This window comes from Muntiacus reevesi, chromosome 9 (assembly GCF_963930625.1).
Source record: "Muntiacus reevesi chromosome 9, mMunRee1.1, whole genome shotgun sequence".
In the NCBI taxonomy this organism is placed as follows: domain Eukaryota; kingdom Metazoa; phylum Chordata; class Mammalia; order Artiodactyla; family Cervidae; genus Muntiacus; species Muntiacus reevesi.
In genome coordinates, this window is record NC_089257.1 from 4,148,073 (window position 1) to 4,164,370 (window position 16,298).

At 38.5% G+C, this 16,298-nt stretch overlaps 1 protein-coding gene across 1 annotated transcript; it reads left to right on the top strand.

The window, feature by feature from the left end:
• The first annotated feature begins 11,285 nt into the window (after positions 1–11,285).
• Positions 11,286–12,200, top strand: LOC136175223 (olfactory receptor 4C11-like). Its single transcript, XM_065945549.1, has one exon. The coding sequence runs from the start codon at positions 11,286–11,288 to the stop codon at positions 12,198–12,200; it is 915 nt and encodes a 304-aa protein (XP_065801621.1).
• The last annotated feature ends 4,098 nt before the right edge of the window (positions 12,201–16,298 follow it).

Sequence of the window (16,298 nt, forward strand, 5' to 3'; positions counted from 1 at the left end):
AATGGAAAGAATGCAATCTTCTAGATGACATTGGTAGGAGAATCAGATATGAAGGAGGATAGTACACAGGTTACAGAAAAATAGGAAGTGAAATAACAGGTTGGAGCCACAGAATTTGAAATTTACTAGCATGCATCTAATGAATGTAATGGTTTATATCAAATGTATAGCAATTTCAAAATTATTGCTAGCCTAAATGATTTGTTCAAATATCTCATGTACCCTAACCGGCAATGAAGGTAAAGTTACAGCTGCAATGAACCTAAAGATGGAAAAATAAGTTTTTTCTTAAGTATAACCCAACAAAGATACTGAAGAGATCAGGAACAATGGGTACAAGCTGTTGTTCAAATAAACAAATGTATTCACTCAGGAGAGAATCTCCAAATGTATTATTTCTAAATTATATAAGGATATTATTATCAGTAATTGATGTGCATACATGTTATATGCACATATATGTATCATATGCATATGCTTAATAATGTATCTGTTAGATTCTCTATCATATAAAGAAAGAGCCTTAAGACATTAAAATGATCTTATCAAGATCATAAAGCAAATTCACTAGTTCTCAGACCATGGCAGAGTGCCCTCAACCACTTGAGGGCTTTTTGCCCTACAAATAAATCTTGGCAACCCGTAAGAAGACCTTGAATCAATGCCAATGTTTAAAGCATGTCAACATTAAAAAAAAAAATCCTGAGTGAGTATAGTCTATGAAAACTTTGAGAAACACTAAATTATATGTTTGATGAAATTAGAACTCTAAAAGTTGCAATTCTGGATGCAAATAAACTGCTATTGCCAAGTCATCATTTCTCCAACTCTGTTTTTGCCGATGAACCACTTTTCAGCTGTGTCTGTTCTATATTCACCATAACCATGGAGGAGAAGAGCAGTGTGAACGAGTTCATTCTGCTTGGGTTAACACAGGATCTTCTAAAGGAGAAAGTAGTATCTGTTACCTTCTTATTTCTATACCTTGGGACTCTGTTGGCAAACTCCCTAATTGTGATGACCGTATGACATAGCCAGACACTTCAGAGCCCCATGTACTTCTTCCTTTTCTACTTATCCTTTGCTGATGCCTGTCCTTCAACAACCACTGCCCATAGGCTAATTGTAGATTCTGTATCTGAGAAGAAAGCCATCTCCTACAATGAGCGCATGACCCAGATGTTTGCATTTCACTTCTTTGGGTGCATGGGAATCTTGGTACTTGTCCTCATGTCCTTTGATTGCTATGTGGCCATTTGTAAGCCCCTGCGGTTCACAACCATCATGAGCCAGCCTGTCTGTGGCCACTGGTGAGACTGGCCTGGATGGGGTCTTGTACCCATTCTTCAGCACAGGTTCTCTTGGTTTTGAGATTACCCTTCTATGGCCCCAATGCCACTGATCACTATTTCTGTGATATGCAACCTTTGTTGAAACTTGCCTGTGTGGATACTTAAGTCATCAACCTACTCATAGTGTTTAACAGTGGGGCCATGTGCATGGTGAGTTTCATATGCTACTAATCTCCTATGTTTTCATTCTACATTCTCTGAATAACTGTAGCACAGAAGGAAGGAGGAGAGCCCTTTCCACATGTACCTCCCACGTTATTGTTATTGCCTTATTCTTTGTACCATGTATATACATATATGCTCACCCTCTAACTGTATGTCCAGTGGACAAGATGGTGGCTGCATTTTACACTATTTTGATACCTTTACTCAACCCTCTGATTTACACTCTGAGGAATGCAGAAGTCAAACAGGCCATGACAAAGTTATGGTGCAACAAAGTCTGACTCAAGATGACAAAGAGCAGAAGATGCCAACTGCTAATTCTGTCAGAGTTTAAGTATAATTGGACTAATGGAAAAGGAAAATATTCATTCTATTGTGGACAGTATAAATGTGTTCCAGTGGGACATTTAGGGGAATAGGCAGAATGAGCACCTGGCAAAATCTGTATTATTTTAACCAATGTCTCAGGAGACAACATCAGGTTCCATCATCTTTGTGGGGACACAAGCCCATTCCTCATGTCTGCTGTCTGCTTTGATGTTTCCGCTTGTGAACCACATCCTGTTCTCTCTGTAGGTTTAGCTTCTGGTTTTGTACACTATTATTTTTTTCTTCTTATCCAAGTTTAATATTTTGCCCCTGATCTCTATCATCCATTTTGTTGGTAAATCAGGTCTGGGAGTACTATGTCTGTATCATATACTTTCTGGCTCAAGAGTCAATAGTATAACATCACTCCTGGAAACCTATGCCCCCCAAGGAGCATAAATATCAGCCAGTCAATCCTCTCTATTTGGGGCTTGTCTCCCCTTTGTAAAACTCTGAAAAATTAGCTTTTTCTTTGCCTGTGTATGTATAGGGAAATAATGCATCACTTCCTATTCAAATCAGGTAATTCTATTTATAACAAAGATATTCACTGCATTGATACATAATTTCTCTGTATATACATTAATATGTTTTGTTCATCATGTTGATTATTATTTACATATTTCTTAGCTTTTTATACATATCTGTTTTTGTAGTTTCAGTTCATGGGCACTTTCCTAATCTTTGGTTACTTCTGAATGGATGACCACTTTATAAAGCTGTTAGAGTTATATTATAAAAACTAAGATTTCACAGATGAGATCATACATATGAAAAAGGCAATAATTGACAAATAAAATAGAAATAATGTCATAATGTGTGTGTGCATGCTCAGTCGCTCAGTCGTATCTGACTGTTTTGAGACCCCACAGACTGTACCCTGTCAGGATCTTCTGTCCTTGTGATTTTCCAGGCAAGAATATTGGAATGAGTTGCCATTTCCTTATTTAGGAGATGCTCTTGACCCAGTGATGAAACCTGCATTTCTTGCATCTCCTGCATTGGCAGGCAGATTCTGTGCCACCTGGGAAGCTCATATTTTTCATGTATCTCACTAAATTTGCATTCTTGTTTGAGTACTGTTAACTAATGAACATCAACAGTAGGAGCCAGCCCACAAGGAAAAAGACATTGAGTCTATCTCTGAGAATAAATATAATCAAGACTATTTTGCTATAGTTGAAACTCCAATACTTGCGACACCTGATGTGAAGAACTAACTCATTGGAAAAGACCTTGATGCTGGGAAAGATTGAAGGCAGGAGATGAAGGGGACAACAAAGGATGAGATGGTTGGGTGGCATCACGACTCAATGGACATGAATTTGAGCAAGCTCTGGGAGTTGGTGACGGACAGGAAGACTGGCGTGCTGCAATCCATGGGGTCACAAAGAGTCGGATATGACTGAGCGACTGCACTGACTGATTTCTCTATAGATCTGAAAATTGGACTGTAAACTGTGGCAGATGAACTCAGATGATGCCACTTTGAGATGTTTTGCATTAGCGTGTCTCTTTGGGAATCTCAGCACTCATGGACCTTCAGACTCTGACAATCAAAGTGTGGAAGATCTGATTATATTCTCTTCTGTTAACAACTTTTTATGGTTAAAGATAGTAACTGATCTTCTTGCTGTGATCATTTCTAAGGATCTTTGCAAGCCTGTTTTCTGTCTCTCAATTATTCTTCCTCTGGATATATTCATAGCTTATCCCCTCAGTACTTTTGATTTATTATTAAAATGTATCCTCTCAATAATGACTTTTCAGACTACTTCATAAAATTGCAACACCCACCCAGTAACCTTCTGTATCTCCTATTCCTCCATCTCTGCTTAGTTTTTCTCCTTAGCACTTATCATTCTCTAACCTGTCATAGAGTTTATTCATTTTATTTGCTGGTTATTATGGTAGGAATTTGTGTCTTAAAAATAATATTACATCTTCAGTGCCTAGACTAGCACCTGGCATAGTGGAAATGGTCAAATACCTGTTGAGCTAGTAAATAAATAATTGTAGAAACATATATAAACCACCAGAGGCTAGAGAGTGGCATGGAATGGACTGTCTATCTTACTTCAGAAGGAGCCATATTATAATACCAAATAATAAAGAGCAGAAGGATAAATAAAGAATATAATTATGAAGAGAAGACACACAGAAAGCCATAATCTGGTCCTTTGACTAGAAGAACAAAATTAATATTCTCCTGTCATGTGGTGGCATTTACATGAGTGTATATATTTGTCATAAGTTATTTACTGTATGTTTAAAATGGTGCAGTCTATTATATGTAAATCATACTTTAAGAAGTTCATTTAAATATAAAATTATGTAAAAACATTTTTCTTTCCATTTTTCTCTTCTCCCTTCCTTTATCTGGTGACTGATTTCAAAATGCTATAGGGGTTATAGAAATTTAAAGTAGTAGTTTTCATCGTCATTAGTTATGTTTCACTGGTATCATCAGGATTTATATAATAACTAATATATTTAACAGTTACAGTTTCTAAAATATGAAACTAGGAGAAGTTAAGAAACTTGCTTAAAGCCACAGAAACATAAGTCATGAAGCTAGAATTCTATTAGATCAGATCTATCTGAACCTTTATCTACACTCAGAGCTGCTTCTGTCATTGGGAAAGATTTGACTTAAAGGACAGTCTTTGGTAACTTTTTGCAGTCTATACCTCCATGTGACTTTGAAAGTGTGTTTTTCCCTTGGAGTAGGTACATGAGTGGAGCTCTTGGCAACTGAAATGGAAGGTGTCCCCTTCATTAGGACAGAGTGGGAGGAGAGGAGGGCTCTCTGGGCAGAATCTCCCATTTGACAATCTTGTCTGGGATTAATTAGCCTCATGGTTTGCTTTGATTCTGGATTAACTGAGCTAAATAGCTCATTTAGCAAGTCTTTCAGGGTTGGGTGGGAAGGGTGAAGACATTTTACCTTCAAAGCCTCGGCAAAGAACTTTTCATTAAGTCCTTATAAATATCTGTTGGAGGAAGAGGACATGTTTAATTTACATGCTCTGCCAGGGAATGATTTGGGGTTATTGGATCTGGCTATTTAGAGATAGTTTTATCATAGACTGGTGGGAATATTTCCTGTTTATTCTAGAAATTTATAAGAGCAGAGTAAGCAACTTTCTGCCAGTATTACAGACCCTTCTGAAGAGTCTAACTCAGGCCTTCGAGGAAGGGTTGGTATCTATGGATTATCTTCTCTCCCCATAGGTCCTGGGATGGGAAGCAGAGTGGATCTATTTGGAGTACAATGTACGTGTTGCAAATACTGAGCATGATTCATCTTCATAGCAAATCAGAATTGAAGGAGCAAGAGCTCATAGCTCTATCCTTTTTTTTATTTCCACAAAGGAAAAAGGTAAGTTTTCAAGCCTAACTGAACAATTTCCTTCTTCTTGCCTCCCGTTCAAGACTGGCTTTTAGGTCAGCTGCCTCTACCCAGTTCTGTCTCCTGAGAAACCTCAAGTTCAGGAAACACATTTCTCTTGGAGATGACAGGACTCTGATATTTGGGGGAGCCTCTTCTTTCATTGGTCTCTGCTAATGCAACACTGGCTCAGGCCCAATTCTGATCCAAAAAGCGGGGATACTGAAGGGAGCAGAGGCACAGCGTTCTATGCCTACACATTTCTCATTTACAAAGCATAGGGGTAGGAGAAGGATAAGGGCACGGATGAATGATGTGCAGTGGGCATGCAGTGATACAGGTGATGTTGTGATACTTGTTGTCCTAATTATTACACTAACATTTTCTACCCAGGATACACCATCACCCCTACTTACAGCCCCAAATTGCATTCTTCTTCTGGGATTGGAGTAAGGGATAATATGAGGACTGGAGAAGAGAAAGATCAACTCTCTAGTGAAACCCTGGGATAAACTACTTTTTATCCCTAACATGGGTCTTTGCTCACCCTTGTCTAGTGAGATTTGCCCTGTTTCATCCCCTGATTCTTCTTCTTTTTCTGGCTCTTTCCCACAATCAAATTTTCCCCTTTTGCTCTGATTTCTCCCACCATTCTCTGATCTCTCTATCCCTTACTCCTTACTACTATTTTTCAGATATACATCTAAAATGCTGATCGCTTTGCTTGACCCATCTGGAAGTTTGCACTCATTTACTAGTCAGGACATGCACTGAACATGTCAGAGGTTTACTTCTTTACCTGCTTAGGATTTTCTGGCTTTATGCTGGCTCCTCCTGGATGGCTGGAGACTGATATTTTATGTAACTGTGTGGAGCAGAGTGTTAGCAAGAATTGCCATGGAGCACAAATGCTTCAGTTCCAGTCCAGGTTTCTCTCTGACTATTCTCTGCTAAATCCTGCCTCCCAGCTTAACCTGATGTAAACAAAATAGAATAGTGCCTCTGTGACCGTCTCTAGGTCCATCCACATCTCTGCAAATGGCACAGTTTTGATCCTTTTATGGCTGAGTAATATTCTACTGTGTATATGTGCCACATCTTATTTATCCATTCCTCTGTCGATGGAGGTTGTTTCCGTGTCCTGACTACGGTAAAAAGTGCCGTAATACACATTGGGGTGCATATATCTTTTGGAACTATGGTCTTCTCATATAGCAGAAAATAATGCAACTTTGTAAACCAAATCTGCTCCAATAAAAATTTTAAAAAATCAACACATGAACTTGCCTTATGAGATGGCAAAATCAAATGAACAAAAAATATTAAAGCAAATCTGAAAGGATTGCATAATTCAGTAAATATGCACACACACACACACATACATGCACACGCAAACATGCCCTTTAAAATGAATAGCCATTAGCAAGCACATGATTTGACAGAGCCAGGCTGGGCTGCTGCATGTAGAAGCAGAAGCACTGAGTTAGAGGACTCTGAGAGCCACAGTGAGTATCTCAGTCATTGTTCTTGAAAACCATAGTAATCACTTTACTGCATTTACGAGGTGTCATGTCTTTAAAATGTTCATGTTTCCTTTTCTTTCTTTTTTCTTTGGCCTTGTCTAATGGCATGCAGGATCTTAGTTCCCTGACCAGGGACTGAACCTGTGCCTCCTGCACCGGGAGCATGGAGTCTTAACCACTAGACGACCATTTGTTAAACTGATGTTTATGAAATATCAGCCTGACTTAATGGTATGTAGGAGCTAATAATTCTTACAATCAAAACACACAGAGAGATCTCACTCAAAGTGCTCCTTTTCATCCACTAAATTTTTGTGTGAGACATTTTATTTAGAATTGAATGAAAATTAAGTCCTCTGCAAAAAGACTTAATATGTTATATGTTTTAGAAATATAAAAATGATCACGTTTTAGGGCAGTGAACATATTCTCTACAATATTATAGTAATAGATACACAGCATCGCACATTTATTCAAATCCATAGAATGTCCACCACCAAGAGTGAGCCCCGTGGTAAACCATGGACTTCAGGTGACTGCAGTGTGTCCATGTAGCTTCGGCAGTATAACAAACGCACCGCTCTGGTGGGATAGTCGATAATGGGGTGGAGGTTATATATGTGTTGGGGCAGGAACTCTATGGGAAATCTCTGACCCTTTCTCTTAGTTTTATTGTGAACCTAAAACTGCTATAAAAAATAAAGCCTTAAAATGATAGCAATGACAGCACATGATCCTGTTAAATACAAAAAGATATATTTAATTTTGTTGTTTTGCATGAGACTAATCAAAAAGGAGCATTTAAGATCCCTCTCTAAGAAGTGAAAGTCACTCAGTCACGTCCGACTCTGTTCAACCCATGGGCTACACAGTCCATGGAATTTTCCAGGCCAGAATACTGGACTGGGTAGCTATTCCCTTCTCCAGGGAAGGAAGTAAGAAATTCAAAGTCACCAACGAATCATATCTGGGGTCACTGAGGGTCCAGACTTTATTTCGTTGGGACCACAGAAGATCAACTTGTATGCCTCCCACTCAGTTTCTTAGTGTAGGGAATAGAAAGACATATCTCCCCTGGAAGCTGCATATCTTCAAGAAGGTAGACATTTCATTGCAGATGAGCTTACACTCCAATTGGATTTTTTTTTAATGACAATTTTGTTAAACAACTTAGTTATTTCTGTTCTTAGGTAATGAATAAATCATAATAAAAGCTGTTCACATCTTTTTAGGCCTCTACATTTTATATATTCCTAAAAAAACATATTCAAACAATACACTCTTGTTTTCATGACCTTTGGCTAGGTAGAAAACCTAGTTTTCGAAGCTTTTCTACTATGACTTTGTTGTTGTTCAGGCGCTATGTCATGTCTTTGCCACTCCATGGACTTCAGCATATCAGGCCTCTCTTCCCTCCATGATCTCCTGAACTTTGTTCAAATTCATGTCCATTAAGTCAGTGATACTATCTAACCATCTCGATCTCTGCCACTCTCTTCTCTTTTTGCCTTCAGTATTTCCCAGAATCAGAGTAATCCAACTAAACTAGAAGTTTTGGTTTGATTTTCTTTTTATTTGCTTGATAAAGCATTTGCCTTATCATGTCCATTTGGAGAAGGCAATGGCAACCCACTCCAGTCTTACCTGGAAAATCCCATGGACAGAGGAACCTGGTACATGGGGTCATGAAGAGTTGGACACAACTGAGCGACTTCACTTTCACTTTTCACTTTCAAGTATTGGAGAAGGGAACAGCAGCCCACTCCAGGGTTCTTGCCTGGAGAATCCCAGGGACGGGGGAGCCTGGTGGGCTGCCATCTATGGGGTCGCACAGAGTCGGACACGACTGAAGTGACTTGGCGGCAGCAGAATCATGTCCATTAAAATATTGCTTTCCTCCCTCCGTCCAAAGCCCTCACTCCTCTGAATTTTATCTCTGGATTCTAGACTTTTTCACATCCAAGGGCCTATGTTCCTTCTACTTTTCTCTTATCAGGGGCCCATATTACTGAATGTGTTGGGTACTTTTGTTTATTTATATTTAAGTACATATTAAAATTTCTGAAAACATCATTCCTAACTTCTGGTCACCATGAGAAAACTGGTGTGATACACAGTGCTGATATGATTTCAGCTACTTAGAAAGGGAACTTAATGTTTAAAATAGTTGTGCAGTTGTTTTATAGGTAAATAAAAATTTGGAGTTGGTATCTTTGAAAAATGAAAAATCCCTCTTGGAAAGCCACACTCATAATCATAATGGAAGAAACCACTGCACCTGAAGGTACCACATACCTGCATCTTCCATATGTTTTGCACATACTGAATTATCCAACCTTCATAGCAATCTTGAAAGGTAGATTGCTTTATCACATATTTTCACAGCTGGAGAAAATGAAATGCATAGAATCAAGGAATTTGTTAAATATTACACCCTCATAGGCAGCAGGTGGAGTGTGAATTTAGGCAATGTGGCCTCAGATTGTATGCTAACTCACCTCTCAGACCTGATTTAAAACCTGAATTTCTTCAGTTAAAGTTCATCTCTTTAAAAAATCCTGAATTTTTCACTGACCAATGTACTCTTTAGTAATTTGTACTTTTCACTCTGCACATGGTTTCTACTCTTAAAACACCAATCGTATGATGACTTACATAATTAGTGATCTTATCTCCAAGTACCTTAAAACTCATATTAAACTTTTAGGAACAGGGAGGATGTTTTCCACATTCCTCACAATAACTCCAAACAATTTCAATTCAGTATTTAAAGTGAAAGATAATTATGGAATTGTGGAAGGTGAGTGGATACTGCATTACTATTGTAAAGTTTTTTCAAAATATAGACCACATTAAAATGGGGGAATTGACATCTTGTATTTTATAAAAAGAACAAGGTCACAGAAGAAGAAAAGAAGCAAAGTCACAAAAGGGCAAGTAGCAGAGACTGAGACTTACATAGTTCTTGCTTAACATGAGCCACGTGCTTCTTCATTTTAACTGAGTAGCAGCCATGACTACCTCTAGTAAGCTAGTGACTAGTTTACTAGCAAACAGTAAATAGTGAATCTGGGATTTGAACCCAGACAAACTGACTCCATCAACCGTATTCTTTACTAAGAAATATCATTTTGCTAGATTAATGTTGATTGTAAATAAAATACCAAAATTACAAAATATAAGACAACAAAAGATAAAAGATACTCAGGACCATATGTTTTCATAAAGATGTGGTAAAAAATAAAATGTGGCTTGTAATATAATTTAATATACATGTAATAAAAATACATTTTTGCTAACCAAGTGAGATAATACAATAAGCTTTATTTACTTTGCTTGTATGTGCATTAATTTTTCTGCAATATTCTAAAGCTTTATATATCATTATATCATTAAGTCAATAATTAAACTATGGAAATTATTGTGAAATTTCACATATTAATGTGAAAATTGTTATAATAATTCTAAGTGAAAGTCAGAAACTACAATGATGATTTCATTCAAACTATATATGATATTAACAAATATCTGAAATAGAAAAATTGTATTACTGTATATTGGAATTGCAGGATTTTTTTCAAACAATATTTTTAGCAAAATACTCTGGAAAATTTAGAGTAAAGAGAGACATGTGTAAGTAAGATCATATATTAGATTATACACATATTAGAAATTAACAAGTCAAATCCATAGGCAGAAAGGCTTAGTACTTTAATGGGGTAAGCTCAGGAGTATAGTCAAGAGGGTAATTAGTAGTTTCCCAAATTATAGAAACCTTAGTGTATTATCCACGCATTTGTTATATTATGACCATCAGTGAAGCTGACATCTAGAACACAAGAAGCAGAGGTAAAAATTGTCAAAGCATACTTCAACCAAGACTCCAGTGGAGTCAGGTATAATAGACACAAAAATGAACCAAACTAAGAATGGCTTCTTCAGCAGGGCATTAATAGTATTAGCATTAATATTGAAATAGTGCTATTTAGATTTTAAAGAATGTAGAAAAGATATATAATGCCTGGAATATACCTGTGTATATTGATGTCTATGTGGGTACAAAATCGGCTTTAAATTTTCAGGAAAACTCAGAATAAGATATGGCAAGTGTTTGCACCCCATTTCTTGTCAGAAGGCTAAATTTCAAAGTGCTGAAGTCATTTGTCCAAGGAAAGTACTAGTTCTGGAGTTCGTGATCTTGGTTGGAATAAAAAATTTTAAAGGTCATTCATTCTGTATTCTCAAAATGCAAAAACTTTGATCCAAGGCTGCTAACTTCTGAATCATAGATAGATCTGGGAGAGATTAGGACATGTGCAGATTTCCAGAGATTCACATCCGATTAAAGGCGTTTGGAACAAACAGAGCATGCAGCAGAAACTAGGACTTCAGAAATCAGTCCACTTATCTTCCTGAGATGTCTGTTCTTTTCTTCTTTCTCCAGATTAAACCTTTGTCACCTAGATCTTGTCTACAGTCATGACCATGTCAGTGAATAAGAGTGTGACTGAATTCATTCTCTTTGGCTTGACACAGGATGCGGAAAAGCAGAAAGTGATATTTGGAGTCTTCTTGATCCTATACCTTGCAACACTGTTGGGGAACTTTCTTATTGTAGTGACTATTAAGACAAGCAGGACACTTGGGAGTCCCATGTATTTCTTCCTGTTCTATCTGTCCTTTGCTGATGCCTGCTTCTCCACAACCACAGCCCCCAGGTTAATTGTGGATGTCCTTTCTCAGGAGAAAACCATTTCCTACAATGAGTGCATGACCCAGGTCTTTGCCGCCCATTTCTTTGGATGCATGGAGATCTTTGTGCTCATCCTCATGGCCTTTGATCGCTACATAGCGATCTGCAAACCCTTGCGATATACAACCATCATGAGCCAGCACCTCTGTGGTGCACTGGTGATTCTAGCCTGGGTGGGATCTTGTATTCACTCGTCAGCACAGATTTTCCTGGTTTTGAGGTTGCCCTTCTGTGGCCCCAATGTGATTGACCACTATTTCTGTGATTTGCAGCCCTTGTTGAAACTTGCCTGCATGGACACTTCTGTGATAAATTTGCTTGTTGTTTCTAACAGTGGGGCCATATGTATGGTGAGTTTCATAATCCTGTTTATTTCTTATGTTGTCATATTACACTCCCTGAGAAACCACACCGCAGAAGGAAGGCGAAAAGCCCTTTCTACATGCACCTCCCACTTCACTGTGGTTGTCATATTTTTTGGCCCATGTATATTCATATACACACGCCCACCAACCACATTTCCAATAGACAAGATGGTGGCTGTGTTTTATACAATTGGGACACCCTTACTTAATCCGCTGATCTATACACTACGGAATGAAGAAGTGAAAAATGCCATGAAAATGTTATGGTGTAGCAAAGCATGACTTCACTTGATAAGTGTATATAGAGGAATCCTTGTGTATATTTCCTTAAAGATTTAGTTCTGCTTTATGGACAGAAGAGATAGCATATTTTTGTCCAGAAGCAAGAGTAGAGAAATACAAGGATATAAGGACAGAGATACACAGTATCCTCATTCTGAGAGGCTTGCATTAGAAAATAAAACCCATAACAATTTTGAACAACCTCTGATGACTCTTACTTTAATTCTATCAACATCAGACAATATTCACATGATAATTTAGTTTCTTGCACAAATATTTCTTCAGAGAGAAGTGGACTGACTGTGTGTGTGTGTGTGTGTGTGTGTGTGTGTGTGCACATTGATTCTTTTTCTAGATTTTATTTTAGTTCTTATGAAGGTGGTCATAAGAGCTTATCCACAGGGGACTGGTACTCTACAGAATCACAGTTTCTGTCTTGACAACCTAACGGTTAGAGAAGATTCTCTGAGAAAATGTTACTCTGGAAATCAGTGCCTGAATCCACCTCACTAGTGTATCTACACTGATGACCCTCAAACTCCTATAAAAGCTGGAACTATCAGTGAAAACTGAGACCATCCCTGAAAAACCTCTTAAAATATCGTGAATAGTTAAGAAGATGAAGGGTCTTATATTTGGCTCAATAGGAAACAACAGCCAGTCAATCAATTGCCCTTCAGAGTCTTCCACATTGCTCTTCATAAAGGAGAGGGAAGAGGAAATAAGAGTTTGGCAGCAAGAATGTGCAGAAGGGAGGGTGAAGGGCAGGAGGGAGGACAGAAAGGTAGGACAGGTGAAAGGAAGTGGTCGTTTTACCCAAGTAGGAGAGAAGGGGCTCCATCTTCCTTATGCTTTGAGAATCACTTTTGGGAATATGAACATTTGCAGGAAATAATGAAGTTTCAGGCTCTTCCCATACCATTAAGTTTTCTTTTGTGTACAGGAAAGAAGCATTTTTGTTCTTTTGCTTCACCATAATATCTGAAAACTCAAGTTTCAGGATTCTGGGAAGAACCTGAAATTGAAAGCTTAGCACTTCTCAAAATTGGATCTTTTATTTTATATAAGGTTATTAAAAAATGTGTATTTGAAAATAACTTAATATATAAATAATGTTCACTCACCACTCCCACTACCACAACCAATATATAATCTCATGATTAAGTACTGTCATGCTATTTTCGAACCTGAGCTTATAATTCCAATTCAAATTGGCACCAAGAGTATTATTTTGTGATATTTAAGTATCATTTAATACTCAAGTACTTAAGTATGGCTTTACGGGAAGCATTTCTGTCAAGTGAAGACAAAATGTTAGTATGTTGCACCTAAGATCCCCAAAGCTCTAATATAAAAAGTAGTGACAGGAAAAAAAATATTTAAGAACAAAAATGACATCTATCAGATCCTTTAATACCATATTAACAAGTTGTAAACTTGCTATACGCTCCCTCCAAATAACCCCCCCCCCCACGTTTTTCTACTTCTATGTCTGGAGTTCTGCTTCTAAAGCATTTCCGTTTGATCCTATGCTGTGCTATGCTTAGTTGCCCAGTCACGTCTGACTCTCTGCCTGAACTCCAGGCTCCTCGGTCCATGGGGATTTTCTAAGCAAGGATACTGGAGAGGGTGGCCATGCCCTCCTCCAGGGGACCTCCCCAAGGATTGAAGCCAGGACCCCTGCACTGCAGGCTGGTTCTTTGCCAGCTGAGCCCCTAGGGAAGCCCAAGAAGACTGGAGTGGGTAGCTTATCCCTTCTCCAGGGGATCTTCCCAACCCAGGAATTGAACTTGGGTCTCCTGTATTGCAGATGGATTCTTTACCATATGAGCCACCAGGAAAATCCAAGCATACTGGAGTGGGTAGCCTTTTCCTTCTCCAGGGGATTTTCCCAACCCAGGAATTGAACTGGAGTCTCCTGCATTGCAGGCAGATTCCTTACCAGCTGAGCTACCAGGGACACCCCTGGTCTTAAAAGGTTTACATTAAGTGTGACTGGTTCTTTTTTGTTGTTGTTGTTGTTGTTACTGGTTCTTAAGTTGTTATTGTCCAATCGCTCAGTCCTGTCTGACTCTTTGTAACCCCATGTCAGGCTCCCTCATCCTTTACTATCTTCCAGAGTTCTCTCTAACTCATGTCCATTGAGTTGATGATGACATTCAACCATCTCATCTTCTGTCACCCCCTTCTCCTCCTGCCCTCAAATTTTCCCCAGCATCAGGGTCTTTTCCGATGAGTCAGCTTCTTGCATCAGGTGGTCAAAGTATTGGAGCTTCAGCTTCAGCATCAGTCCTTCCAATGAATATTCAAGACTGATTTCCTTTAGGATTGATTGGTTTGATCTCTTTGCCATCAGGAACGCTCAAGAGTTTTTCCAACACCACAATTCAAAAGTATCACGTGCTGCAATGAACATTGGGGTGCACGTGTCTCTTTCAGATCTGGATTCCTCAGTGTGTATGCCTAGAAGTGGTATTGCTGGGTCATATGGCAGTTCTATTTCCAGTTTTTTAAGAAATCTCCACACTGTTTTCCATAGTGGCTGCACTAGTTTGCATTCCAACCAACAGTGTAAGAGGGTTCCCTTTTCTCCACACCCTCTCCAGCATTTATTGCTTGTAGACTTTTGGATAGCAGCCATCCTGACTGGCGTGTAATGGTACCTCATTGTGGTTTTGATTTGCATTTCTCTGATAATGAGTGATGTTGAGCATCTTTTCATGTGTTTGTTAGCCATCTGTATGTCTTCTTTGGAGAAATGTCTGTTTAGTTCTTTGGCCCATTTTTTGATTGGGTCGTTTATTTTTCTGGAATTGAGCTTCAGGAGTTGCTTGTATATTTTTGAGATTAATCCTTTGTCTGTTTCCTCATTTGTTATTATTTTCTCCCAATCTGAGGGCTGTCTTTTCACCTTACTTACAGTTTCCTTTGTTGTGCAAAAGCTTTTAATTTTCATTAGGTCCCATTTGTTTATTTTTGCTTTTATTTCCAATATTCTGGGAGGTGGGTCATAGAAGATCTTGCTGTGATTTATGTCGGAGAGTGTTTTGCCTATGTTCTCCTCTAGGAGTTTTATAGTTTCTGGTCTTACATTTAGATCTTTAATCCATTTTGAGTTTATTTTTGTGTGCAGCACTGTTTATAATAGCCAGGACATGGAAGCAACCTAGATGCCCATCAGCAGATGAATGGATAAGGAAGCTGTGGTACATATACACCATGGAATATTACTCAGCCGTTAAAAAGAATTCATTTGAATCAGTTCTAATGAGATGGATGAAACTGGAGCCCATTATACAGAGTGAAGTAAGCCAGAAAGATAAAGAACATTACAGTATACTAACACATATATACGGAATTTAGATAGATGGTGGCGATAACCCTATATGCAAAACAGAAAAAGAGACACAGAAGTACAGAACAGACTTTTGAACTCTGGGGGAGAACGTGAGGGTGGGATGTTTTGAAAGAACAGCATGTATATTATCTATGGTGAAACGGACCACCAGCCCAGGTGGGATACATGAGTCAGGTGCTCGGGCCTGGTGCACTGGGAGGACCCTGAGGAGTCGGGTGGAGAGGGAGGTGGGAGGGGGGATCGGGATGGGGAATACGTGTAACTATATGGCTGATTCATGTCAATGTATGACAAAACCCACTGAAATGTTGTAAAGTGATTGGCCTCCAACTAATAAAATAATATTAAAAAAAAAAAAAAAAAAGTATCACGTTTTCGGCACTCAATCTTTAAGGTACAACTCTCATATCCATACATGACTACAAGATAAACCCTAGCTTTGACTACACAGACCTTTGTCATCAGAGTGACATCTCTGATTTTTAATATGCTCTCTAGATTTGTCATAGCTTTCTTTCCAAGGAACAAGCATCTTTTAATTTCATGGCTGCAGTCACCATCTGCAGCGATTTTGGAGCCTAAGGAAGTAAAGTCTGTCACTGTTTCCATTTTTTCTCCATCTATTTTCCGTGAAGTGATGGGATCAGATGCCATGATCTTCTTTTTTTCAATTTTGAGTTTTAAGAGAGCTTTTTCACGCTCCTCTTTCACTTTCAACAAGAGGCTCTTTAGTTCCTCTT

Coding starts and splice junctions, on each gene's coding strand:
- LOC136175223 (XM_065945549.1), top strand. CDS start 11,286: ATGTCAGTGAATAAGAGTGTGACTGAATTCATTCTCTTTGGCTTGACA.